The sequence below is a fragment of the Gambusia affinis genome, linkage group LG04 (genome assembly GCF_019740435.1).
Source record: "Gambusia affinis linkage group LG04, SWU_Gaff_1.0, whole genome shotgun sequence".
NCBI lineage: Eukaryota > Metazoa > Chordata > Actinopteri > Cyprinodontiformes > Poeciliidae > Gambusia > Gambusia affinis.
Genome location: NC_057871.1, coordinates 8,530,305 through 8,556,522, shown reverse-complemented (window position 1 = coordinate 8,556,522; position 26,218 = coordinate 8,530,305). Strand labels below are relative to the sequence as shown.

At 38.0% G+C, this 26,218-nt stretch overlaps 4 protein-coding genes across 4 annotated transcripts; 1 reads left to right on the top strand and 3 right to left on the bottom strand.

Moving 5' to 3' along the window:
* Positions 1 to 1,249: 1,249 nt before the first annotated feature.
* rpl9 (ribosomal protein L9) lies at positions 1,250 to 4,680 on the bottom strand. Its single transcript, XM_044115247.1, has 7 exons — positions 4,526 to 4,680; positions 4,327 to 4,442; positions 3,969 to 4,064; positions 3,721 to 3,853; positions 2,439 to 2,519; positions 2,054 to 2,183; positions 1,250 to 1,405 (listed from the first exon to the last, which is right to left on the bottom strand). Exons 1-6 carry the CDS (start codon positions 4,569 to 4,571, stop codon positions 2,077 to 2,079), a joined length of 579 nt encoding a protein of 192 aa, XP_043971182.1. The 5' UTR covers positions 4,572 to 4,680; the 3' UTR covers positions 1,250 to 1,405; positions 2,054 to 2,076.
* A 1,193-nt stretch (positions 4,681 to 5,873) lies between these two features.
* lias (lipoic acid synthetase) lies at positions 5,874 to 10,916 on the top strand. Its single transcript, XM_044115246.1, has 11 exons — positions 5,874 to 6,005; positions 6,268 to 6,443; positions 6,688 to 6,781; positions 7,041 to 7,121; positions 7,530 to 7,686; positions 8,081 to 8,138; positions 8,265 to 8,393; positions 9,078 to 9,223; positions 9,300 to 9,370; positions 9,459 to 9,570; positions 10,762 to 10,916. The coding sequence occupies exons 1-11, from the start codon at positions 5,922 to 5,924 to the stop codon at positions 10,830 to 10,832; spliced, it is 1,179 nt and encodes a 392-aa protein (XP_043971181.1). The 5' UTR covers positions 5,874 to 5,921; the 3' UTR covers positions 10,833 to 10,916.
* A 352-nt stretch (positions 10,917 to 11,268) lies between these two features.
* On the bottom strand, positions 11,269 to 19,842 carry ugdh (UDP-glucose 6-dehydrogenase). Its single transcript, XM_044115245.1, has 12 exons — positions 19,584 to 19,842; positions 17,656 to 17,817; positions 17,094 to 17,195; positions 16,815 to 17,015; positions 16,537 to 16,734; positions 15,392 to 15,539; positions 14,723 to 14,817; positions 14,509 to 14,639; positions 14,142 to 14,281; positions 12,975 to 13,066; positions 12,773 to 12,883; positions 11,269 to 11,907 (listed from the first exon to the last, which is right to left on the bottom strand). The coding sequence occupies exons 2-12, from the start codon at positions 17,815 to 17,817 to the stop codon at positions 11,797 to 11,799; spliced, it is 1,491 nt and encodes a 496-aa protein (XP_043971180.1). The 5' UTR covers positions 19,584 to 19,842; the 3' UTR covers positions 11,269 to 11,796.
* Positions 19,843 to 21,358: 1,516 nt separating this feature from the next.
* map9 (microtubule-associated protein 9) lies at positions 21,359 to 26,075 on the bottom strand. The gene is made up of 13 exons (XM_044115243.1): positions 25,324 to 26,075; positions 25,154 to 25,241; positions 23,977 to 24,510; positions 23,726 to 23,901; positions 23,380 to 23,488; positions 23,233 to 23,300; positions 23,083 to 23,144; positions 22,836 to 22,998; positions 22,534 to 22,620; positions 22,285 to 22,446; positions 22,047 to 22,192; positions 21,618 to 21,753; positions 21,359 to 21,545 (listed from the first exon to the last, which is right to left on the bottom strand). The coding sequence occupies exons 1-13, from the start codon at positions 25,396 to 25,398 to the stop codon at positions 21,426 to 21,428; spliced, it is 1,926 nt and encodes a 641-aa protein (XP_043971178.1). The 5' UTR covers positions 25,399 to 26,075; the 3' UTR covers positions 21,359 to 21,425.
* Between the last annotated feature and the right edge of the window lie 143 nt (positions 26,076 to 26,218).

Below are 26,218 nucleotides of genomic sequence, written 5' to 3'. Positions count from 1 at the left end.
TCAGCACGTCATCAGACGTACAGAGTTTATTTAGGAATTCTAAAACAAAACAAACCGTGCAGTCATAATAATAAAAAACCCGCCATGGTTTAAATTTAAATCACATTAACTGATATTGCTGCTGCGGTTTGACAGAGTTTTCACTCACACGAAATATGTTAAAATGACCACCATATTGTAATGTGCAGCATCTTCCCAGTTAAAAATTTCAACAGAAAGAAAGAAAGTTGGTTTTGCTTCAGTTCCTTGCAGACCCAGGGCTCTTCTTCAGTCTGCTACATTGCAATACAAAAACGCATCAATTTCTCTTTGCCACTTTTTCTAAAAACTTTTGCAATTTATTCATTTTTGTGCCTTAAGATCTTTAACATCCGTACTGATCAAAATTCTTCCATGTGTTTCTGACCGGTTCTTTACAAGAACCTTGAATAATTTGAGTTACATTTAATTTCCCTTTGACATCAATAAAATATTTTTTAATTGACCTCGACGGCATATTATGCGGGGTTTAAGATCTGAGGAAGCTGATCAGTGTCAGTAAAACCATCAGGTTCAAAACAAATCGAAAGCAAACATATTATCACACCCTCAGATATGTACTATATTAACATATTTGAAATATTGGGCTACAAATAGATGCTGAAGTGCATCTGTTGATTTACTAGATCAGCTCTTAGATTTAGACAATTTAAATTACCATTACTTGGTCCACTTAACAGCATTTTACCTTCATTGCACCTCTTGCAATAGTCCAAATATATATATATTTTTTTTTTGCAGAAAGACTGGAGAGCACCATTAGGCCTTAAAAACTCGATTTTCAAAAAAATATGTTTCATTACGTTTTTTCATTTATAAAATATTAAATATATCATTGTATTACGTGTATTACAATTGCTGGTATTTTGAGATCAACTTTAATGGGATATTCTGAACAGCAGAGGGGTCACCATTTCTTCAAAAACATGTGCAGCAAACACCCTTAACTGCCTGTCAGCCAATCATGTACGATTCTTGAACAGCAGTCAGGAGCCGTGCAAAACCATTGAGAGGGTTACAAATGGCCCGGGAACCACACTTTAAACACCTGGCAGTGGCACTGATCTGTCTTGATTTTCACAATTCCTCTAATCCGGTCTTTCAAATCTTTTTGAGGAACTGTAAACATATAAATATATCATTTCTTGACTCCACACCCTTTTATTCATGTTTATCCTTATTGTAGCTGAATAAAAACAGAAAACAAATATATAAAGATGTTTGCTTTATTGGTCATAACAGGAAAAGTGAATATTTTATTCAACATCTTGCTCCACCACGGTGGTTTTCTCGCTGACATAAATGCCGTCCAGGAACTTTCTGATGTCCTTCTTTCTGACGGTGGTGGCCTGCTGGATCAACGCCGCTGCAGTGAAACAGGAGAGCAGCAAATCAGAGCAGAAACTTACTTTAAAACATGATGGGAAGAATACCAGTACATGCTTGTTTCTCAGAGCCTGGTCTGAAGAATGAAAGCAAAGATTTAATCATGAAAAGGAAAAGTGACGCACAAAGCAGGGAAGATTTAGAGTCAAGCATTCAATGATGCAAAGCATGCGCAGACAGGTAATAAAAAAAACAAGGTGAAAATACAGGTAAACATCCCGTTAAATAGTTTGACAAGAGAAAAGTTGCTTTAAAATTGAGAAATAAAGGTAACTTTTAAGTGCAAGCTTAGAATTGAAATAGTACCAAATCTATTCATTTGTGCTCTTGATGTGCCAGGAGCATTTTGTTAAAATTTTTATATTTTATGAAAAAACTCAGCCCTAAGTTTGCCTGGAGTTTTATGCTGGGTTTCGTCAACATGTCACATATCAAGAGAATGACTTCAAATAGACAATATAGCTGGATAGACTCCTGAATTTTATGATTACTGGCGTTTGACAAGTTTAAGGTAGGAAGCATGCAACAGATAAATGTGCAGCAGAAAGAAAAGCTCCAGGAAAACAAACAAGACGGGTAGAAAAAGCAAGAAGCTCCCATGCAGGACAGACCGACGGCATCATCTAACCTCTACACCAGCAGATGTTTTCTCTACTGGTCTGCTTCCACTACTGTTCCCTTCTCAGACACGTAAATGCCGTCCAAGAACTTTCTGATATCCTTGTTTTTGACTGTGGTGGCCTGCTGGATCAGAGCAGCTGGAACAGAGGAGGAGCATCACATCACAACACGATCACTTCTGCCCAAACATTTCTGATGCCTTTTGAACATCTGCAAAAAGAAACTAAACCAACACGTCACACAAACAAGCTGAACTTCATCAGACCTTTTGGTGGCAGGAGAGAGCGACCCGACGACGCATTACAGCCATCAACAGAACTTCTTACTGCAGTTTATTTCATCTTGATGGACAGAACGGCTCTGAACAGTTTGATGACGTTAATGAGACACACCTGAGTTAGACACCAGCTCGATGTCGTTTCCCTCCAGGACCAGCTCATCCTTCTGGGCTGCTGACAGCGCACAGTTAACTCCTGGAAGCAAAAGGGAAGATCATTTTTAATATGTTACCATAAAACCAGATTTCATTTATTTTTTGTACTATATTATAATTCAATAAGAATTCTAATGGTAGGTGACAAAATCAGTACTGAAGAAATGATATTTTCCTCATTTCATATTAGCTTTGATCGAACAATTGGCTCTGCGGATATTATGGTTTAAAAACCAAATATAAAAATATTCATAACTTAATGTTTATATACAGTCATTCTATCAGAATGAGGCTTTAGGACAAACATTTTAATGAGGCAATAAAAAAAGAGAGCGCTAAGATGTCAAAGACCTTGTTTGAGAGTTCATAATGTATTGCTACATTAATACATTACTATATTTCATAATTATAAATGAAAGGTAACTGTCTTATGAAAGTGCAAGAGCTTCAGTCCTGTAAAGATTCAACAATTTGCTGATCTGAGGTTAACATGAAAGTTCAATCTTTAGCATTTTCTTTAGCATTTTCTGCCAATAAAAGAGCAAATGTTTGGTTAATATTACCAAAGCATTTAGTAATAAAGGATTGGGCGATACAGATTAAGAATAAAATCTCAGTTTTTTATGTCAATTTCAGTTTCCAATTTTAAACCAATATTTCCCACTCAAATTTTTAATAAACAACAAAAAAAGACATAAAATATGTAATATTTGGCATTTACTTCAATAACTAAAAGAAAAAAGAAGTTTTAAAATATGCTTGGTAGATTGTGGGTGAGCTAACATCATTATGGAAACCCAAGCAGCAGATTTGTGGGATTAAAATTTTTTTCTTTTAAATCTGAATTGTCCAAAAATTAAAGCTTCAAAAACAGAAAACTTGATAAAATCAGTCAATTTATTGCTCAGCTCTGGTTAAAGTAACCATGTTTGGATTTTAAAGCTGTGTAGAAGAAAACTGAATAAGCAGTAATACTTTGGTTTTCTCAACAAAAAAAGGGAGAAAAACAATCAAAACTGCCCAACACTGTTTTGTTAGTTTACATTTACCACCAGTCTATTTAACCCACTGAATGTGATCATTTTGCATTTAAACATCCCTGCCTTACAAAAAATCTGGCCAACAACCATTTCCATCCTTTCCACTAAGTGGAAAGGACTGTGACTTTTCCAAGCTGACAGGAAGTGAACATCTCAGATTTTCACATGCTCCAGAGTCTCCACAGTGTGAAGCCGACTCACCAGGCCTCATCCTGACACGGCGGATGTACTTCTCTCCCAGAAAGTTTCTGATTTCCACCAGAGACCCACTCTCCTGAATGACCACGTTGATGGGGAAATGGGCGTACACGGAGCGCATTTTATACCGGAAACCCTGCAGCAGACAACAGGAGCAAAGTCAACAATCAAACAGAGTTACGTTGTTAATTTAGAACAAAGGCAGCCCAATATTCATTTGACTGAAGCAACTCCCAGAAGGTGAACCTCACCAGAGTGACACCCTTGATCATGTTCTGGACGTGGCTGCAGATGGTGCGCACCGTGGCCAGCTCCTTCCTGTTTCCCCACCATTTCTCCACACGAAGCTAAACAACACAGCACAGGGATCAGTTTTATACAGCCTCGCATGTTAAATTACAGTTAAAAATGCTCAAATGGTTGATTACTTGACAATAAGGGGGTACAACCAAACAAAAAAGTCAAGTTAACATCATGCTCAACATTACTTTTTATCTTGTAATTGAAGCAGGGATGCACCCCAGCCTTAGCTCCATTGCTAGTGGTTAAACTTTCTATGAATATACTCATGCAACACTATTTCTGTAACAGATTGTCAGTCATAGCTACCTTCTTCTGTTTCTTGCCCAGCAGACTGAGCTCCAGGTTGATGTGGTTGAACTCCCTGGTGAGTTTACCACGGGGCCCTTTGACAATCACTGTCCGCCCCTTTAACCTGACTTCCACTGGCAAACAAAACAAAAGTCAGTTTAAAAGCATTACAACATATTTATTCATGTTCATCGGTGCAGCATCAGCAGCTTCTTACCACTGTCAGGCAGGTCGACAGTCTGGCTGCTGAGAATGGTCTTCATTCTACACACACGAACAAAACAAGAGTTATATTTGAATCTTGTTTCAGCACTTTAACTTAACACTCAATAACTTAGGCATCTGCAAAGCACGGAATGTATGTAAATGTTCTGATAGGTGTAATATTAGCATGTGGGATTTAAGCTAGAATCCAGCCAGTCTGGATTTAGCCACACTGACTGAGCTAATGCTAACACAGAGCTACGCTGTTCCACATACCATAGTTCTAATAAAAAAAGACAATTTTCACTCCAGAACAGTCACACAAACTACCAGTTGTTCAAACCCCTCTTGTAACCGAAACAGTTTAATCAGACGTCGCCATTAATACAAACAGACCCGTCAGGCCGCAGACGGATAAACTGTGGACAAACTATTATAATTTCTCCACAGAAACTAAAAACAGAACAAAAATATAGTCTATATTGTGAAATTTAACACCCTCGGTGTCTTGATGTAAAAAATAAATAGAAACGTGTGTAAATAGACTCAGATGGAGATAGATGAAAACTCCGAAACAATTTCACAGCTATCCTCACCTCGCCGGTAGCAAAGGAAAGGAGGACGGAAGGGCGTCATGACGCAATTGTAGGAACCCCTCAGCAGCCGTTATAATCAATTATCGAACTCTGTAATTTGGCGTCTGGAGACTCAAACTGTGACTGAAAAGTATATTTTGGGATGAAGTAGAAACAACAGGGTGTATTTTTTGGAATATAAATTTGCGAGAGTCTTTTATGAAAATCTACTGGCTTTATTTACAAACCTTAAAATAATGAAAGCCCTATTTACATTTTCACAGTAAAACTTTCAAAGTTAAATTTTCACTATAGCAGTGTTTTCTGTATGTGGATTGCTTAGATTTAAAAAATTAGCAAAGAAAATAGAAACAGATTTTAAATCTGGAAAATATAAGAAAACGCTTAAAGTGAGCAAAATTACACACAATACTCGCGCTGTAAACTGGAAATGGGAATGCTTTCCACGAATAGCTAAAATCCAATTTGGTTAATGTTTTTAGTTGAGTCGAAGTTAAATAATTCAGATACGACTCAGATGTACTAAAACTAAATACGTGCTGCTATGGCTAGCAAAATCACTTAAATTGACAAAAGAATTTTATTATTATTATTATTATTATTATTATTATTATTATTATTATTATTATTATTATTATTATTATTATTATTATTATTATTATTATTATTAAAATGCATAATCTTTAATAATTTATGGTACTGTTTTTATGAAAACCTGGTCATATTTCCCAGTCGGTTTTCGTTTCATGAATGCAGCATAAGACAGAAGCAGCTGCTTGTCGAGGTTGGATCGTTTCTAGGGATTTTACTGTCATGGCGTTATTAAAACAGAGTTGCTGTGTGACGCGTCGCTTTTCCACAAACTACTTAAGGTTAAGTCCCAGATCGATCTTACACGTGAGTGTCTGAGGAAACCTGAATATGTGAAAATTATTTCAACTGCTTTCTGTCTGCTAAGTTAACATTCAGAATCGGGGTCAGTGGGTCTGGAGCTAACATTAGCTAGCAGTCTTTATTTTGTAACTCCACTGCTCTGCTGTACTGCTGACAGCTTATTTATATCAAAACAGACTCTGTCTGTGGATCCTTAAACTTTTTTTCTGGAGAATAATTGATGTATGACTAATTGTGAACTGACCGGAGTGACTTCTGGTTACAGGTGTACACAAGCTGTCTGAACACTTCACCCAAGTCCTCTGCAGACACAGAGGACAGGAAGAAAGATATTCAGAGCCAGGACGGCCCCGGGCTGCAGGACTTTATATCTGGGGAACTCTCTGAGAAAAGCAAGTGGGCAGAGTACAGAGGCAACCTGAAGAGACAGAAGGGGGAGAGGTACAGTGTTTAAAAACAACCATGAACTTTTTCCACATTCGGTGGTGTTACAACAACATGCTGGTATTTTATTGAGATTTTATGCAATGGACAAAAGCAACTGGCTCATTAATGAAAAGCAGAAAGAAATGACATACAGTTTAATTGCTTAGATATATATGCATGAAATTGATCATTTTGACAAATTAAAGTTTATCAGACACATGTAAGTGAAATGATCGTTATGTCTGTTCTCTGCTGTTAGGCTGAGGCTTCCTCCATGGCTGAAGACAGAGATCCCTATTGGAAAGAACTACAACAGGCTGAAGAACACACTGAGAGATCTCAACCTGCACACGGTCAGCAGCAGACTACCCACATGCTTCGACTTTAGAATTAAGCCAAAGCATAAAACGTAGCTGGGAAGCTTGTTAAAAATGTCTTCACAAGGATGCATCTGATTAATGTCACAGTTCAAATTCTGCCAAGATAGGAAACTGTGTGCAATATTTTTATCCAACCTTTTACTGAAACTATTAGATTTACACAGCAAAGACAGGCTTAAATAATCCTGTGTTGGTTCTTCTTTTGGAACAGTGTCTGTATGTGTTTTCTCAGGTATGTGAGGAGGCCAGGTGTCCAAACATTGGAGAATGTTGGGGTGGAGGAGAATATGCCACCGCTACCGCCACCATCATGGTGAGCCTCCACCGTCATGTTAAAATGAAGGACGTTAACTTTTCTTTTTAATATCTGAAGATACTTATTATTATGAATGTATTAATCCATACTTTAAGGTACCTCTCAAATACTTTAAAATGGAGCAGGCTGCTCTTTTGAAGACTTTAACAACTCCTGCCACAGAGTGTTTGATCAGAAATGACCTGTATAGTAATTTATGAGCTCAATAAAGTTTCCCCCACAAGGACTTTCTCCATATGTTAGTCATTTGAAGCTCAGAACTCTTCAGCAATTAAAACAGCTGAATTCAGCAAAGTTAACCTTTCTTACATTGATGGAGAATCTGTTATTGATGTTCCATTTCAGGTGTCTATTCCTTTTTCACTGACACATAGATAATTTTTCTTTCTGTCTTTCTTCTGGTAGCTAATGGGAGACACATGCACCCGAGGGTGCAGGTTCTGCTCAGTGAAGACGGCCCGTCAGCCGCCTCCTCTGGACCCAGATGAGCCTTACAACACAGCCAAGGCCATCGCAGCCTGGGGGCTGGACTATGTGGTTCTGACATCTGTTGACAGAGATGGTAAAGTTTCTTCCCTCAGTGTGTCTGCACCACACCTGGTGCTGAACCTTTACTGGTCCTCACATCTATTAACTCCTTACATTTTCTGACTTAAACATCCACTTTTATCTATTCTTTTAAGCCCATTTGTAGAGTATATTTGGAAAAGCTTTCAGGAAAGTTACAGCAGAATTTTCTGCAGTAATTGGGCTTTGAGTACAGAACCTGGAAAAAAAAACACAGATTGATGGATGGATGGAATTTTAGACTTTAATTAGTAATATCTTTTCCCTATACTTCTACAGACCATAAAATACATAAGTCTCATATACAATACAATTTAAATGTCTACAAATTTGCTAAACAATGTGCTTTTGAATGATCAATCGGTTTTATTCCCGCTGTTTATTTGCAGATATCGCTGATGGAGGAGCAGAACACTTTGCTAAAACAGTTATTAGCCTGAAGGGGAGGTAGATTATTTTATTTTTTATTTTTTTAGATTTGTTTCAGATGTATTTGCCATTAGATCTTTTTAAATGTATTTCATTTCATGAGTGCAAAGTTGACAAGCAAGCGCTTTCGTCTTTTTCATGCAGAAACCCTCACATCCTGGTCGAATGCCTGACCCCTGATTTCCGTGGCGACCTGTCAGCGGTGGAGAAGATTGCCCTGTCAGGGCTAGACGTTTACGCTCACAATGTGGAGACGGTGCGAGAGCTGCAACGGTATGCACACTGTATACTTCTGTAATTTACCATTTCATAATACTAATAAACTTGTGGGTATTATCACAAAAAGAAATAGTTGATTAGAGGATAATCAAACAGTTTGTTGAGATTTAATATGAGCTACATGAATTTATATTTTTTTATATCAATCTGAAACACCAATATTACAATAAATCACTCTGCCTGTTAGGCATGTCAAAACAACAAATTTTGCTGGATGATAAATTGGCCCTCTGATTATTGCAATAACTGGTAATATTGTTGTTTTGAGACCATTTTCAAGTAATAATGATAAATGACAATAAAGTTAAATTTTTGTAAAGAACACCTCACACTGGAACTGGAAGATATTTTAAATATCCGAAATAAAACACAACAACCAAAAATAAAAACCAAAGACTTAAATAAAACGGACTAAAATGCCTCTGTAAACAAAATTGCTCTTCAAAATATTTTTACCATCAGAATGTAAATGATCAAGCTCATTTTATACAATATGTCAGGCTTACTGTCCTTACTGTTCTTTTGTTTGAGTCGATAACATAATTACAATGAAATGGAAGACAACAGAAACGTCTTGATTGCATTAAATTCAGACCTCTGCTAGCTAAAACAGCCTGACCACCAGGTGGCGCCAGATTCATTCCTCAGCCTGAAACATTTCTCCACCACCCGCTCCAGGTATGTTCGGGACCCCAGAGCGAACTTCGACCAATCCCTGACTGTCCTGAAACACGCCAAGCAGGTCAAACCCGGCGTCCTCACTAAGACCTCTATCATGCTGGGACTGGGCGAGAGCGACCAGCAGATAGTCAACACTCTGACCGGTCTGTGGCAGCTGCAGATAAACACACACAGGTCTGTGTAAGCGCTTGTCTGACTGCTGCTGTGGTGACGTTGCAGAGCTGAGAGAGGCAGGAGTGGACTGTCTAACCCTCGGTCAGTACATGCAGCCCACAAAGCGCCACCTAAAGGTGAGTCCTCCGCACTGCAGAGGGAGTCTGGTCAGATTTATTGTTTGCACATGGATGCATAATTATGAGGACGTGTGATCGGGTTTAGGTGGAGGAATACATCCCCCCTGAAAAGTTTGCTTACTGGGAGAAAGTCGGGAACGAGATGGGGTTTGTGTACACAGCCAGCGGACCACTGGTTCGATCCTCCTACAAAGCAGGTGAGCTGAATTATTAATGCTGCAAAAATATGAAGGAAAATTAACTTAAGTGCAGAATTGTTCAGATTAGATTTCTTTGAGAATAAAATTGTAAGTGGTAGATCTCTCTGCATGGTTCTGGCTGCTTGTAACATCATTTAAAAAAACAAGTGAAGTCTGTTTTTTTGTGCATGTTTTCCTTTTGTGTGCTGTTATTTGAGATTTAATTGTCTGGAGGTTCAGTTTCGCTGAGATCTTAGATCAGACCAGCTTGTTTTTGTTCCCAGAGAGCTGCAATATGAGCAGCATTCAGCGTATCTTCAGAGGACCTGGAGTAAAGTCTGGTTGTGCAACAAAACAGCTTATCAACAGTTGTTTTTACAACTAATAATACAGTATACTTTGCGTTGTAAAATGTTCGCACCACTTGGACTTTTTTACAGTTTGTCTCACTATAGTACCAAACTTTAAAGTAGCATACTGTATTGACATTTTTTATTTGAAAAACACAAAGTAGTGCTTAATTTCTAAGTGAAAGAAAAAGAACATTTAGAAAATGTTGGCCATCATTTATATTTAGCTTCTTTTACTCTGACATCTAAATTAGATTCAGCGGTAGAAAAACGAACACTGCACATCTACCTTCTGCTTCACTGCTATAAAACTAAAGTTTGTCTAGAGCTTCAAAATATCTTATAAATATGGACTGAAATACTTTTATTTTGAAAAGACACAATTTAATTAAAAAATAATTTCTATTTTCAGATTTTAGAACAAAATAAATCAAATGTTTACAGAGGGAATAAGTGTTTTGTAGAGCATTGTAAGTCCTTTCCATAAATATGAAAAATAAAAAATATATAAAAATTATTATAGTAAATTGTATTTTAAAAGCCTTGTTGCATCGGTGTGTTCCTAAAGTAGATATTCTCTCCCTTTTATTACAGAAAAACAGTAAAAACCACCACTTCCTATTCCGTTTATAATTACACGATACTTCTTACAGTGTGTGGTTTTATAAGAGCCACATGTGGCTCTGGAGCTGCAGGTTACAGACTCTTGCCTTAGAGTAAAGATTAAGAACCGAGTTAATCTCCTTGGCTAACCTTTAGTCATTTGAAGCTCAGAGGAGGTTTGGGGGAAATGAGCCTCCATATCTGAACAGTTCAAGTAATAAAGCAGAAAATTAAAAACTATTTTTCCTCCTAACAGGTGAATTCTTCTTGAAGAATCTGCTGAAGAACAGAAAAGCAGAAATCACAACAGAACAAGAAGCTTCTTGAAGTAGCTCATGCTTTTTTTTTTTTTTCCTCTCCTAATGGCACTAACAGTCTGTAACAGATCAGAATGATCCATTGTTTTCAGCAGGAAATTCACTCATTAGAACCAAGAAAAACAGAGACCAGGAGGCGTTCAACTTTAGCTGACTTGTGAACTAAAACTTGCATCAAAAAGAGTTTTTTTTTGTTAGGACACTAGTTTTTCCGTCTCCACCTGTAGCTGCCCTGAAGGACTGCCTTTTGTTAAAACGATCGGAGAACTAGATGAGACTCGTAGCCAGCTGGGAGCAGAAGCTGCACAGCATAGGGAGTTAAAGCTCTTTAACAGGAAGTCCTGTTTTCTGCTTTCTGTACACTGAAATAAAGTAATGTGTGAAACAAACGTCTTTTATATCAAGTAGACAGTCCTGATACATTGGTATCAGAGGGAGCTCAGAAATGAGATTTAAAAAGACAGATTTATTGCAGAAAAGTATAGCTATATGTAAAGATTTAGATTACAAGTTTTCAGTACAAATTATAGACTCACATTTTATTGCATTGGCCCTTCAGGTGAACATCCTGACACGGAAGATTAACATACAGCAACATGATTTATAAAAATAGTTGTTTTTTTAAAAAAGATTATATAAAACTTTGCATTTAAGGACAGTACTTCATTATATAGTAAATTATATAAGAAAGGATTTGTGTTTATAGTGTTTATATAAAAAAACCAGGTCAACTGATGTGTGTCTGTGTGAAATACTGTTCTGGGTGTGATCTAACGTTATCGTTGCACATGGAATGATTTAATATAAAAAATATTTGATTTGTAGCCACTTTCAGTCGTCTGTCCAGGTAGCAGAGAAGCTGCAGGCCTGCTGTGTGGCCAGCAGGTGGCAGGATGCCACTCAGGCCCCTCTGCTGTTGAAATGAAAAGGTGGGAGGAAGGAAAGTTGCCTGCTGCTGGGGGGAGAATCCGGCTTTAGGCTTTTGCCTTCTTAGTTGGAGGCTCAGTAGAGGCGGTGCGAGACCCAACGATTGCAGGGGTATAAGGGATTCGAGCAGAAGTCACTTTCTTTCCAATGGTCTCGATCTGCAACCAGAGAGGTGAAGTTAGCCGTTTGTCTGCAGAACCTTTGTACCTTAAAGTTTCTCCTAATCGCACGAACAGTCTGTAACCCATTACAATGATCCATTGTTTTCATCAGGAAATTCATTCATTAGAATCAAGAAAAACAGACCAGGAGGTGCAGAACGATACAAGGTCTTTAGTTTGTTTATAAATAAAAATTTTAGGGTATGTCTCCAATATTGGGACAGACGCATAATCAATATCAATACAAAATATGTCTAATAGAATATGAAAGAATATTCAATCATTTCAACCAACTCCGATCCAGAACCACACAGCATTCTGGGGGATGTAGGCAGAGGAAAGACTAGCAGCTCAACCTCTCACAGCCAGCTAAGCAAGGTGGGTGGGATCAACTGACTCATTCTTTGGTTACCAAGCAACTCACTCATGCTTTGGTTACCTAGCAACAGCCTGATGAGTAACTTGCAGCAGCAGTTTTATGTAACTGCTTCAAAATAAAAATAAAAAATTGCGCAAAAAGTAAAAATAAGTCCATCAGCTCAAAGGAGACTGGATTAAAACAGGAAACTGTGACGCGAGTTCGGCAGTACTCGCGTCACAGTTTTCTGTTTTAATCCAGTCTCGGCAGTATTTCAGATATTTAAAACAAAAACTAATCAACAATTATTGACATAGCGTATCGCCCAATCCAAGACTGAAAACTGCAAAAAACACATACTTCTGACTTTTATTTTAAAAAATAAGGAATAAAACCACCAATCAATTTTCAATCTACTTCAAAAATAGGTTCAACATTTTTAAGGTCTTCCAAGTGGAGTCCAATGAAAATAACGTGACAAATACGCAGAGCATGTCCGCTCACCTGAAAGCCGATGCTCTGCAGCTCGGCGTGGAGGTGGTCAAGGACTCTGCGACCGTCGAATATGAATGCCGGCTTCAGCATCTTCTTGTAAATCTTCTCATAATCCAGTTCCTGTAAAGGCGTCAAAACGACATCATGAAATCCCAAGTGCACGGTTGCTAAGGAAGAAGAAATGTGTAAGAAGTGTAAGTATGATCGTGACCCTAAACATGTCCCACTCTGTGCAGATGACCAATGCATGAGCACTCTGGCAGGCCTCATAAGGATCTGACGTTATAGTCACCAGCTCAGACACTGAGAAAAGAAACAAAAAGAGGGATTTATTATGTTTCACCATCACAAAACTAAATCACGACTTCAGAAAACAGAAATATTTATCCTTATTAATTCATTATTAAACAGTAGAGCCACGATGTTTCAGTTTTCACTGTAAATATCTTAAATAACATGATCCATCATTACATCTCACAGAGTTCATACACTTTTCCCACAATAAAATTCAAGCATTTTTTGATTTCAAAGTTAAGTTTTCAAACTTTTCCAGCACCAGACTTTCACAATAAAAACTAAAATTTGTATTATTATTAATTTATTGTGATAATATTCTAAGAAAGTAGACTAAAATAACAAAATTTGATGTGTTGAAAATGTTCTCACACTCTAAAGACCTGATTGGTCAGAGAACAAAACAAACTCAATTAAAAACATCCCCCAGTTTCAATAACTAATATTTAAAATCAAAACTACTTTTATTTCAATCAAACAGATCAATAACTCATTATGAATAATGAATATTCATTACATTAAACAAATTGTGTTAAGGCAAATAACCTACTTGCTACCTGCTCATAAATAATCACTTTCTATAAGGAGTTTTTTTTCCCCTAAAAGTTTATTACAACTTTGTTACAAAACACCAATTTGAATATCAAACACTTTCAAGGACTTTATGCAGAAATCAAGCACTTTCCGAACCTTGAAAGCACCTTTTTGAAATTCAAGCATTTCAAGCACCCATATGAACCCTGAACACAAAGAAAAGTTTAAAACTACCAATTTGAGGAGCTTTATAAAGCTTTCAATGGGAAGCAGAAACAACTAAATTAACCTGAAAGGTGATTCTAGAACAGTCATTCATATTCATTCAACCCGTGTGTCAATTTAAAATGCCTTTCCCAAACATTGATCATGATTTCAAATTCAACAAACAAAGCTAAAGATCCAAGTGTCTCAAAGGACGAGATCTCAACAGGGCTACTCAAGTTGAGTGTTTATTAATCGTTAACAGTAAATCACACACAGTGCTGCAGGTCCAACAAAGCAATGAACTCTCACTCACTCTCTCTCTCTCGCTCGCTCGCTCACTCACCTCTTTCTGGGTTGTCCTCTGAGATGCTGGGCTGGGACAGGTCATAAATGATTTGCTGTTTAAGAACCTTGGGGTCATAGATAAACAGCTTGGCCCCCTCATCCATCAGATACTTTGATATGTAGATGCTGGATGACTCTCTGGAGTTGTAATACACACACAAACACGTCAACAGTGGTTAGGGGTGAAGTTCACTGCAGTGAGCTTTGGCAAGCTGCCAAGTGGAGAAAAAGTATCAGCACTGACTGGGCATGCTAACAGCAATGAATGAAAGCTTTAGGCTTTCTCTGCTGTGCCTGGGTCAAGTTCACACTTGCAAAACAAGTCAAGCCAGTTGATAAACTCAAGAAAACGAGAAGAGACTGACCTGGTGTCACCTGTGTCTTTTTTGAAAGAGAACCCCAGCAGAGCGATCTTTTTGCCGGTGACGGTGTTGAAGAGGCAGTCGATGATCCGACAAGCAAATCGTCGTCTTTGGTACTCATTCATGTCTATCACCTGAGAGGAATCGTGTTCAGAATAATAAAGACGAAACAAATGCAGAGAACTAGACCCTCCGTTTATAGAGGTGCATTTCCCACCTGCTGCCAGTAGGACGCCACCTCTGGGAGATTGAGGGCCTCGCACAGATACACCAGGTTGAGCACATCTTTCTGGAAGCAGCTCCCACCAAAACCTGAACAGGGCATCAACGAATGCTTGTGGATTAAAAATAAATACCACCTTCTAAAGCTGCAGCATTTACTGTTTGGGATAATCCTCCAGCATTTTCTGTTCCAAACATGTTGTGAAGGGATTTCCAGAAATATTCCAGAGCCTTCTCTCCATAAGGAAAGTAGAGCTCTGTTGACCTGCACTGCAAAAAACACAATCTTACCAAGTATTTTTAGTCTAATTTCTGATGCAAATATCTCAGTACACTTGAATTAACAAAACTATCTTACAACAACATTTTTGAGTTCATAATTATTTAATATTGATGAAAAATTGCTAATGCCACTTGCAGATTGTTTCACTTATATCTTTATAAGTGAAATGATTTGCCATAGGAACTAGTTAAAACAAGATCCTATATCTCGCTGAAAATCTACATGCAAGTTAGTTTTGATTTATTTCAAGTGTACAAAGATATTTGAGAAGATTTTGTGTTTTTGCAGTCTGAACAGTGCCTTCCTGTTACTCAGCCTCAGGATTGTCCTGCTTCACAGACACACACGTTGCGTCTTAAAAGGTTTTGCTGCGATTCTTACCAACGCTGGCTTTGAGGAACTTGCTGCCAATCCTCTGGTCCATTCCGATGGCCTTGGCCACTTCCTCCACGTCGGCTCCTGTGGCCTCACACAGAGCACTGATGCTGTTGATGCTGCTGATTCTCTGGGCCAGGAAAGCATTGGCTGCCTTCAAATCCAAAACACAACCAGACGTTTCTTTAAACATTCAGCCAAAAAATTAAAACATTTTTATTCCTTGTCATTGCAAAAAAAAAAAAAAAAAAAAGTAGGAATTGCAACTTTGGATGTCCCTTATTTTTCATTTATCCAAATTATTTGACTTTCGATAGAGTATTGCAGTACATCAAAAAATTCTAGTCGGTACGGTAATATCAATGCGTGCAGGGTCACAATTGCAACGGAGTGTTTTCAATATTTGAAGAGCCATGGATTCACGTTCTGCATGCCGACAAAATGCTGGACATCATGAATGAATTTTCACTGATGTGGATCTTAGATTCAGAGATGCTGAAGTGTGAGGGAAAAGTAGGTTTATTGCAACTCATTTTAATCTCGCAATATTCAACGATGATGTCGCAATTCAGTATTTTCCTAATAGACTTAAGAAATTGAGGGTTTCTTGAGCTTCACATAATCAAATGAGAATTTTTTTTCACCTCTGACGTCAAAGTGTTGACTTTGGCTAAAAACAGAATTTGAAAACATTTTGGTGACAAAGTTACTGTGAAAATGGGTTTTTGTTTATTGCTGTCAAAGATGAAGGACTTCGAAATAAATACGACCAAATTCATGAAAACTTTTTTTTTGGCTTAGATTGAAGGTTTAATAAAATAACATTTAAGAAATTACTAGAGCTTTTCTAATTACAAAAGTCATTAATTTACTGTAAATCATAAGTAGAAAGTATTTTTTGTTGCACTACAAATAGGTTTGCATTTGTAGCACATCTGTACTAAAATCTGATTTAGGACTGGAATTGGTTTGAATGGACTAGATTGATCTGAACTGAATTAGACCAGCTTCTGTTGTAAAGTGCATTGAGATTACATTTGCAGTAATTTAGCGCTAGAAAGTAAACATGAAATGTACTGAACACAATTTCTGAGTAAATGGTTTTGGGATAAACCACCAGTATCCATGTATTCTCTATATGGTCCACTCACCAGTTTGGAGAGCTCAGACGACCAGGTGTTGGTAGTGATGATTCTGGATTTGGGCACCCAGTGTTCATACACAGCACAAAGCGCTCTGATCGCCCTCTGACCCTCCGGCGTCTCGTCCCCACCTATCAGGACGCGGTCGGGCTCCTTGAGATCCCGCACCGCCGTTCCCTCTGCGAGGAACTCTGGGTTGGACAGTACCTAAAACGACGCGCTCACACTCAGAAGCAAGACACAAGAAGAAACCCGGACACCACAGAGTTGTGTGTGAAAGTACACACCTGCAGGTTGAGGCTGGGTTTGGTGTTGGCGTCAAATATCCGCCTGATGCTCTCGGCGGCTCGCACGGGAACGGTGCTCTTCTCCGTGACGATCTTGTAGCCATCGGAGACCTCTACGATCTGCCGAGCGCACGACTCGATGAACTTGAGGTCGGCGGCGCGACCCTTCCCCATTCCATAGGTTTTGGTTGGGGTGTTGACCTGCCGAGACGCTGCAGTTATGATGCGAGCCGATTAAACAGAAGGGAATCTTACACACGCTGAGACTGCGTGACTCACGGAGATGAAGACGAGGTCAGCGTCCTTGATGGCTGAGGGAATGTCTGTGGAGAAGAACAAGTTTTTCCCTCTGCATGATTCAACCACTTCTTTCAGTCCCGGCTGAAACAAGAGGAAGCGGAGGGTTCAGTTAGTGCAAGTTTAAGGAGGGGAAAGTGTTTCACAAAACACACGAGAAGCTCATGCTGACCATCACTAGTCATGATGATGTAACAGTGTGTGGTCGGGGTTGACGCAAGGAAATTGCGAAACAGTCTGGAACTAATTAACGGCTGACAAAGAAACGGAGCTACGGTTTTACTGAAACACGGACTGTAGCAACAACCAAATCTTACTGAGTCAACTCTCTTCAGAGACAAGGTGTGGCTGCAAATAATAATAAAAATTAAAAAAGTGAAGCTGAACTTTCATGTCAACCCTGTATCAGCCACACCTTATTACAAAGCATGTCAAGGGTGAAAAAGTGTTAATAAGCTGTGAGCTGCTGCTTTCTGTCCAAGTTCAGCCATAAAACTCAATCAATCCTCGTCTCTGCGCTCCGAAACCGCTGATACCTTCCTACCTCGTAAATGGGCAAAGTGTCAGAGTTCCAGGCTTTAATGCGCGTCTCGTTGACGTCCACGACGGTCACCGTGATCTCCGGGCACATCTGAGCGATTACGCTGCATGTTGGGCCTCCTACGTACCCGGCTCCGATGCAACAGATCCGTTTGATCTCAAACATCTGTTAAAGACACACCCACAAAGGAACCATATGGAAAGTGCATGAGAAATATATACTTTCCTTTGCGAACTCACGAACTAAGGCTGCATGTCTTAGCTGTGACTATTTAAAGAAATGTTTTGTTCTGCAGGAAAGAAGAACAACCGATGTGATTACAGACACCAGCAGAGTGATGTTAACATCAAAGAGATTTCTGACAAGCTGGAACCAGACACCATTTTAAATGTGGGATTAAACACTTGCAGTAAATCAGTATCAAATGCAGAAAACTGTGACAATAATAACTGAGATCCACCAATCAATTGGTCGAAGACTGAAATAGAACAATCTTCCCTCCATTATTATAAGAAATAAATAAAAAACAGAGGTTAGACTCACAACTGCCAACAAATGTTTTTTTTTATTATTTTCTATTAACTTAGAAACCATAACGTCCATCAAAGAAGCTCCTGAATATGTTTTGCCTTTAATGTGATATAGTCCTTCGACAAAAAACAAATTTCCATTCCATTCATTAAATGAATCAAAACTGAGAACTTCCACCATTTTAAGAAATAAAACACAAATGGATTGGAGCATCTCTAATGAATAGCATTTCATATATTTCAAAGCCAATGTGGGTAAATTCTCTATGCAGATCTTACGTTTGTTGGGAAATGTTTCATGTTTTCAGGTATCTTCATAAATTTAACTAGTAATGATTAAATCTAGAGAGACACCAATTTTCTCTTCATATTTTCTGGTGATAGCCAGATTAAACACTGAAAAATCAGATTTTTTTCCAGTCTTCTTAGTTGCTAAATGCATATGTATTAATTAGTTTTATTTTGTAACCAGGTTGCTGTGTATTGCAAGAGGGACCTTCTGCCCAGGTCCCTCTTGAAAATGAGACCTCGATCTCAACAGGGTTTACCTGATTAAATAAAGAAAATAATAATAATAAAAAACTAAAATAGCACATTTTAATAAATAAATGCATCCACAAAAAATCATGTAGTGTGATGTACATGTTGAGTTTATTAGAAAAAAACAGACAAAACTCTTAAAAGGTTAACACATGCCGTGACTCATTCATTTGTAAAATCTTAGAATTGCATTTTCTTTTAAACTTAAATTGATCTGTTAAATATCTTGAATCCTATTTAATCTATTTGGTGTATATTGTACAAAAAGTGGAATTGGTAAAACAGTCAGGAAAACCCTGATTGATGCATCTCATGACACTTAAGTAAATTTCAGAGTGGATAGTTTCTAATTTTCCTGCAAATGGCGGATGTTTTAAACATGAGCAACCTATTTTTCGTAATCAATTTAAAATAATTTGTTCCAGCTCTGTGCCATGTGAAACTGCATTTTTAAATACACCGAAACAACTGAAAACTAAAGATGAAGTACAAATAAACAGTCCGGGTGTGTTAATGGAGTCTGCTTTAAAGCCCTTTGAAAAAGAAGTTGTTAAGCAGCCCTGCAGTGAGTTACCAGCCGGACCGTCACAGCCTGGGAGGAAATAAAGACGCTTTTATCATCGCAGCGAAGCCACGTCTGCCACTGGAGGAGAAAAGGAGACTCCTTCATCAGACACACCTTAGAGATTTATTTCGACATCTGTGAAAGCTCACAGTCTGCAGAGGACAGTCTCACATTACAGGAATAACCCAGTTCCCTTCTTCTCTAAATACGCAGAATGTGCGATTTAAACCCCCCAGCAGCCTTGAATGAATGAATCAATAGGGCTAGCTAGCGGAACCCAGCTAACAGATCCTTACCTCTGCCAGCTCGGTAATCTATTAACTTCAGCACTGCAGAGGTTCAGCTCGGTTCTCTGGCAGATGAGTCTCTGGGTCCAAATAGCTGCGAGTTCCGGTTTTGTTTGATTCCACAAAGGTTCGTAAACCTGGACTAAAGCAGCGGGATGCAGGAGATATCAGTGGAGCGGAGTGCCTGTGGAAACTTTCTGAGATACAGCCTGAAGTTTAACTGAGCGGAGGGAGGTTCCTCGGCTCCTTCACTCATCACTCCCCGACGCTCCTGGAAAAGCCTTCCGGAGGGGGACTTTCAAAGTAAAAGCACAAATTGTTCACATTTAAAAAACCTATTGTGTTTATTGAACATTTTCCAAGTGATAACAGTCCAATAAAGTGCATACAAATTATTTCACAATTACATTGAAGGAGGCTCATTTCCCACCTATTTGGTCATAAGAGCCTTATGGACGCATCTCGTTTTTCTTACTAGAGGGTGGACATTTATTGTATGTATCCTTTATCATTTATAGAGATAAGTTTATTTTAAGAACTTTGATTTATCATTGTCACTATAAATTCCAATTAATGATGTTTGAAATCCCCCAAACTGTCTGTATATTAATGTTTACTATTTTCTCCGCTGTTTGTTCAATGCAAGTATTAATGAATATTAATACATTTGAAAATATGATTAAATGCAGTTACTGAGAGGCGCAAATCCCCCTTTTATGTGACTAGTGTATTTGTGGAGCTAGTTTATCACAGCTATAGTTACCTAAGAAAAGATTAATAAATAGTTCTTATCACCACAGTATAAGAATTTATAATTTCTATTTATACTATTTGACAAAACATCACCTATCCCTCTTTGTTAGCTTACAACTACAGTGTACTGTAGTTTAACTCATATTTTATTTTAGTTACTACCAACATGTACTACAGCATAATTGTCATGCTGAAAAAAGGGATTCATGATTTTTTTCCACAATCAAACTCTAAAGCCAAACATGTACCTGGTGGTCAGTGATCACCCCCTTATTCTAGCATGCCTTTATAAAAATCCAAAATAACCAATTGGCTGTACATGTACATAATTTATGCTGCACTTTGTAGCACTGTTGCCTTGAAGTAAGACGTTCTGGGTATGATTGTTCCCCCAGGGTACTCCAACTTCCTCCCACAGTCCTAAACCAGTGAGGTTAATTGGTCTCTAAATTTAAGCGTTCATGGCAGTTTATTATCAGCATGTCTGCCACTACAACCTTGTTGCATAAGTCTCAAGGATTTTAAAGCTGTTTTATCAAGGTCTCAGAGGTTTGTTAGACAACTTTAAAGAATAAGACACCAAGGGAAAAGATTGTAGAAAAACTTACAGCAGGGTTATCTCAAGTCAGAGTACCAAAGAGTTACTCTTTATCATTTATTGGAAATAATAAATAACGCAAATGAGGGAGATAAAAAAATCTCCATAAATTACTGTCATAGAATGACAGAAAATGTTCCTGGGAAGGATTTTACCACAGCAGTAAAAGATAGTTAATGTATCTAGTAAAGACTGGTACATGTATTTACCAGTGGAGACAGCTGTATATTTGGATGACCATGTCTGAAACTACAACCTTGTTGCATAAGTCTCAACAGGAGTGATAAGCTCTTAAAGGAATGATTACTTAAAGCTCAAAGGAAACAAGACAGATTTTAGCACTAAATGTTGTAATGTGGTAAAATGTGTCAAAAGTAACACAAACTTATTCCAAAATATTTAATTTAGTTAATGCAAAAAAAAAGTCATAAAATGCTTATGCCCATATCCAGGTGTCTTTTATTAGAAAATAAATATAAAAGATAACAGACGGTAGATTGTCACTTTCCAAATGGGATGGTTTTATTTGGAGGGCTCCACGGTGGAGGAGGACTGTCCCGAAGTATTTCTTGTATTACTCTTTCGTCTTGTCTTCTCCTCTGCTCTCGATCCTTTTTTATCTGTTTGAAAAGCAAACAATAGTGAATATTTCTGTACTTATTCGGTTAGATTTTATTCAGTGTTGCACTTACCAGCCAGTTTTCATAGGTCTCTATGGCCATCTTGTCTTTTTCTTCCTTCAGGTACAGCTCTTCTTCTGCCTTTGTTTCCATTTCCTCACGCTCCCTCTTGAGCTTTTCGTGAAGAACATCTTTCTTTTTGTCACACCTTATTCAGGTGAAGAAAAACAGGTAAAACAGATTGGGTTAACATTGACCTCATTGCAGAAGGTGTTTGTTTTAGAAGGGGTTAAAACAGGAACAGGATTATCTAGCTGAGTGCGCCACCTTGTGGTTGTTGATTTTTCACAACCACAGAGACGAGAATGAGGCAGGACAGAAGAATATCTTCAGCAGATGTGAGGATGAACTGAATGGGATGGAGTGGCAATACACTTCCAGCAATCATTTCAGTAAAATTATTTTAAAACCAGAGACAGACATAATGTAATTTATACTAACCAGTCAGAAAAAGCATATTTGCTTTCTCTCTGCCTTTCTTCTTCTTTTCCCTGCTTCTTCAGCTTCTGTTTACTTTCAGCCACTTTCTGCTTTCTGTTTCTGTCTCTGAGCAGCTGATCATGCTCACGCTTCCAGTTCTCAAACACCTTTGTTATTGAAACACTGATCAGTATCAAGCTTACACATTTTCATGTCTCTTATAGTTTCAAAATAAATTAAAAATAATTTGTATCTGCACCTGTTTGGCAGATTGTCTTTTTTCTTCATTTTCTTCACTCTCCCTTTGCTGTTTTCTAATCATATTTTGTCTTTCTTTTGCTTTGGCTTTGAGGATTTCTGCTTTCTTTTCTTTCCAGGCTTCAAAAGAGGCGTTGGCATCTTCCTTTTTAGACTCCCTGTCCTGTTTATGGGCAGACAGATGGCCACTCATGTAATGTTAATAACTACATGTTCATATTTACTTTAGAGATGGTAGAATAAAAATCACCTTTTTCTGTTGTTCCTTCATAAGCTCTTCTTTCTTCTTCAGCTGCATGTTCTCTCTTGACTTTTCTTTTTTCTTTTTGAGCCATTCCTGTTGTAAGCACAGAGGGTTTAAATCAATCAAATATGTACTCCAACACTCCTTCCAACCCTCCTTCCATTTTGACCTAATCATTTTCAAAATGATTTACCACATTGCAGTGTCGGGGGGACCTCTGACTTGACATTCTCCTTCACCACATGACAAAAAAAAAAACCACACCAGAACCTATGGTGACTTAATATGCTGCAGAGACTCACTCTGACCTGGTAAACTGCAGCTCTGATAGATTCTGCTGCTTGAGGAGAAGACTCCTGTAAGGACAGTTTCCGGTCCAGAACTTTGAGTGTTCCCAAATATTTTGACTCCACCTTTCTGGAGCATGCACTCTGAGACCTCTCAGTAGTTTTAGAATGAGGACTGGTAGTCCTAACGCCAGAAAAAAAAAAAAAAGGTCAATTACTTTTTCAGTTTCCTTTATGCAGCAACATTAGTAAAGCCTGCTTCACTCACTTGGTGTCAAATGACTTTCCAGGGGCATGAGAGGTTTGATCTGAGGGATCTCCTGCATGTCCCTAAGAGGAAAATTTAATTAAATCAAATGTAAGTGTAACAAAAAAATATCCATCACAGCCATGTTAGATAAAGCCCAGATTGACTTACATTAAATTCTTCAAATGATGAAGAATAGGGTCTCTCTGGCTCCTTGCTGTCGTCGGATATAAAGCCTTCTAAAACAATAAATCAAATGTCAGCTGGAAGGGTGAGTTGTACCACTGATATGACGCTGCAGAGTGTGTCAACACTTACCTCTGGAACCAGAATCAAACGTAGACCTGGTGATGAATTGTGACTGTTCACTCTTATTTGAAAATGACTTGCTGGGGCTACACGAAGCTGTCTGGTCTCCGTCTGTCCACTGCAATTAACAACACAAGAATTAACCGCTGTTTCCTAGAAATCACATCTGTATCACAAAAAAGCATGTTGGTCAACACTGGGTGTTTTAAATGTACTTTGTAAATATATAATTCTGTTTTTTTAACCCTAGTTGGAAGAAAATTATCAAACAATTATCATCCTACAAATATTTATGACTTAGGCAAATGAGAAAAAAAAGAGGGAAAACTATAAATTATGTAATTTGTGTTCTTACTGCTATGTTGCTGGATGCATCAGTTGAGATGGGAATGGACATAGAAGACGTTTGAGGTCTGCTGAAATCCTGAAATTCACTTTCCTCCCCCGTTTTCTTCTGTGAAACGTGTGACTTCAGCCCAAGCATCCTTTGCCGAGGTTTGGGTTTCGGTGGCTCCATCTCTGGAACACTGTCTGAAGAGTCAAACAAAGTGTAAATATAAGGATAACTCTTTACAGCCTTGAATAAAAGAGCTAACTGCAACAGACCAGTTGAAACAGTGTTGCAGAGGTGAGGTCCAAACACTGGTGGCGTCTCAGAGGTTTCTTCCACACCAGGATTTGTCTTATCTTCTTCTGGACCAGGCGTCTCCACCACACTTCCGTCAGATGGTAACCGCAAAGAAAGAGAATCATCTGATGTCTTACATGACAGACTTGAGGTCTGTTTTGTGAACAGACCATTTGTCGGTTTTTCACTAGATGGATTAATTTCCGAGTTTTCAGCACTAAGATTTGTTGAGTTCTGAGGGTACAGAGAGGCTTCATTATGGACATTTCCATCATTATGGACATTTCCATCATTATGGACATTTCCGTCATTAGAGGACTCAGGTGGCTCGGACGCTGATGTGTCTTTTGAGTTAGAGCTGCTTCTGTGGGATTTCAGGAATGATACTTTCTTTGGCTTAGTGGGTTTGTCTTCATCTGAAAGCTCAAAGGCATTAAATGTCGCTTTACTCCTTCCTGCTTTGAAGGCATCAATCCTCTTTTTTCTTGATGTTAGAAGTTTATCCAAAAAATCTGAAAAACAACAAGTAAAAGACAAAGTCATACACTGGACTAATTAATTTTATCTTACATATACTACTCAGTGGCTTATTTGTTTTCAAAGAAAGCACAATTAAAAGTTAAGAATGTGTTCCCACAGTAGGATTTCACAAAGTGTCACACATGTCAATGAGAAGATACTTAAACCCATGTTGAAAACTGATCCTAGAGTGTGAATAAGGTTTGCATGAAATATATTTATAGATATTTATATGCTTTATTATATTTATTTATAACTGAGAGTACCACTGAAATTGTATTATATTCTAGTACATAATGAGAAATAAAAAAATATTATGTCTTAATGTGCTGATAGCATGAAAGTATTTTGAATGCCATTTTAAGCTCAGTTAATTTACCATTAGTACACAATATGGGAGACCAATTTCTGACAGATACTGCTGTGGATGGTGAAGATAAAGCAAATGTCTTCATATATTGTTTATCTTCAGAGTTCAACTGATGTAAAACTGAGTATTTTCCTGTTTGAATTTTCTATGTGATAGACACCAGTGTATTGTTTCCACTGGTGTGATTGCTGGAGATTTTTAATGGTAAACTTTTGCAAATCCAGCCTGTCCTCATCTCTTTTTTCCACATACAGCTGTACGCTTACCATCTTCATCCTCGTTAGTGTCATCAAAATAAAAGTGTTGTGCATTTGCTTTGCTTGCCCTGGAAGACACAGCAGCCTGAAGTTCATCCTACAACACAATTGTTGGAAAAGGAGTTTACAGGGCTGATGCTTTACTGGTATAAAGCCCAAAAATACATATAAGCTCTTACCTGGAATGTAGTTCTTTTCGATGTTTTCGGACTTTTTGCATACGCAAGTGTCCTTACCTCCTGATCTGTCATCATGTAAACCAAACTGTGGAGAACAACGCGCTCTCATCCGCATTAGCATGCTATCATCAAGAGTTTTGCTGATGCTAGTTAGCCTCTAAGCTACTTTCTGTTAGGCAGTACTCAACATTGTACGATGAAGTAACTCTGTATGGAAAATGACCGTACGTCGTTACAAAAAACACGTAACAATATAAAAAGGCTCCATGTAAAGCCGAACTAGCATTGCTGATTGAGCTAACTGAGTTGTCGACGGTAACCCAGGGAGACGAGAGGTACAGGTCAACACTGCGCATGCTCGAAAAATTAACTAGTTAATTTGAACTATTTTAATTAATTTATAGCTGTAGGACCATAGCTGTAGTTTATTCTGTGTTTGATACTTTAAATAACGTTTTGCCTACATTGACATGAATATCTGGAAATCAATGGTGAAAAATTAACCAACCATACATGGTTTTAGACTGCATGAGAAAGCCAGACTACCCGGAGAAAACATGTCAGGACTCGAACAGCTACTTTTTGCTGGAAGTGTTGCAAACATTTTTGCCTAACATTCAAAGACTGGGATCTCTCTGGAGAGAAAAAAACAAAACAAAAATATAACAATATATTTTTGGAGAAAGTGATTTCTGTTTTTATTATAAATATGTATACACTTTTGAGTGATTAATTGAAAAATATTGTTGTATAGGAGCAATCAAATTACAGAAGAAGTCTGATTTTTTACTTTTTTATTTAGTGACCATAATATATTGAATTTCCTTGATGGTACCTACAGCATATGAAAAAGTATTTGCTCCCTTACAAATTTCTTTCCATTTATACTAACTTG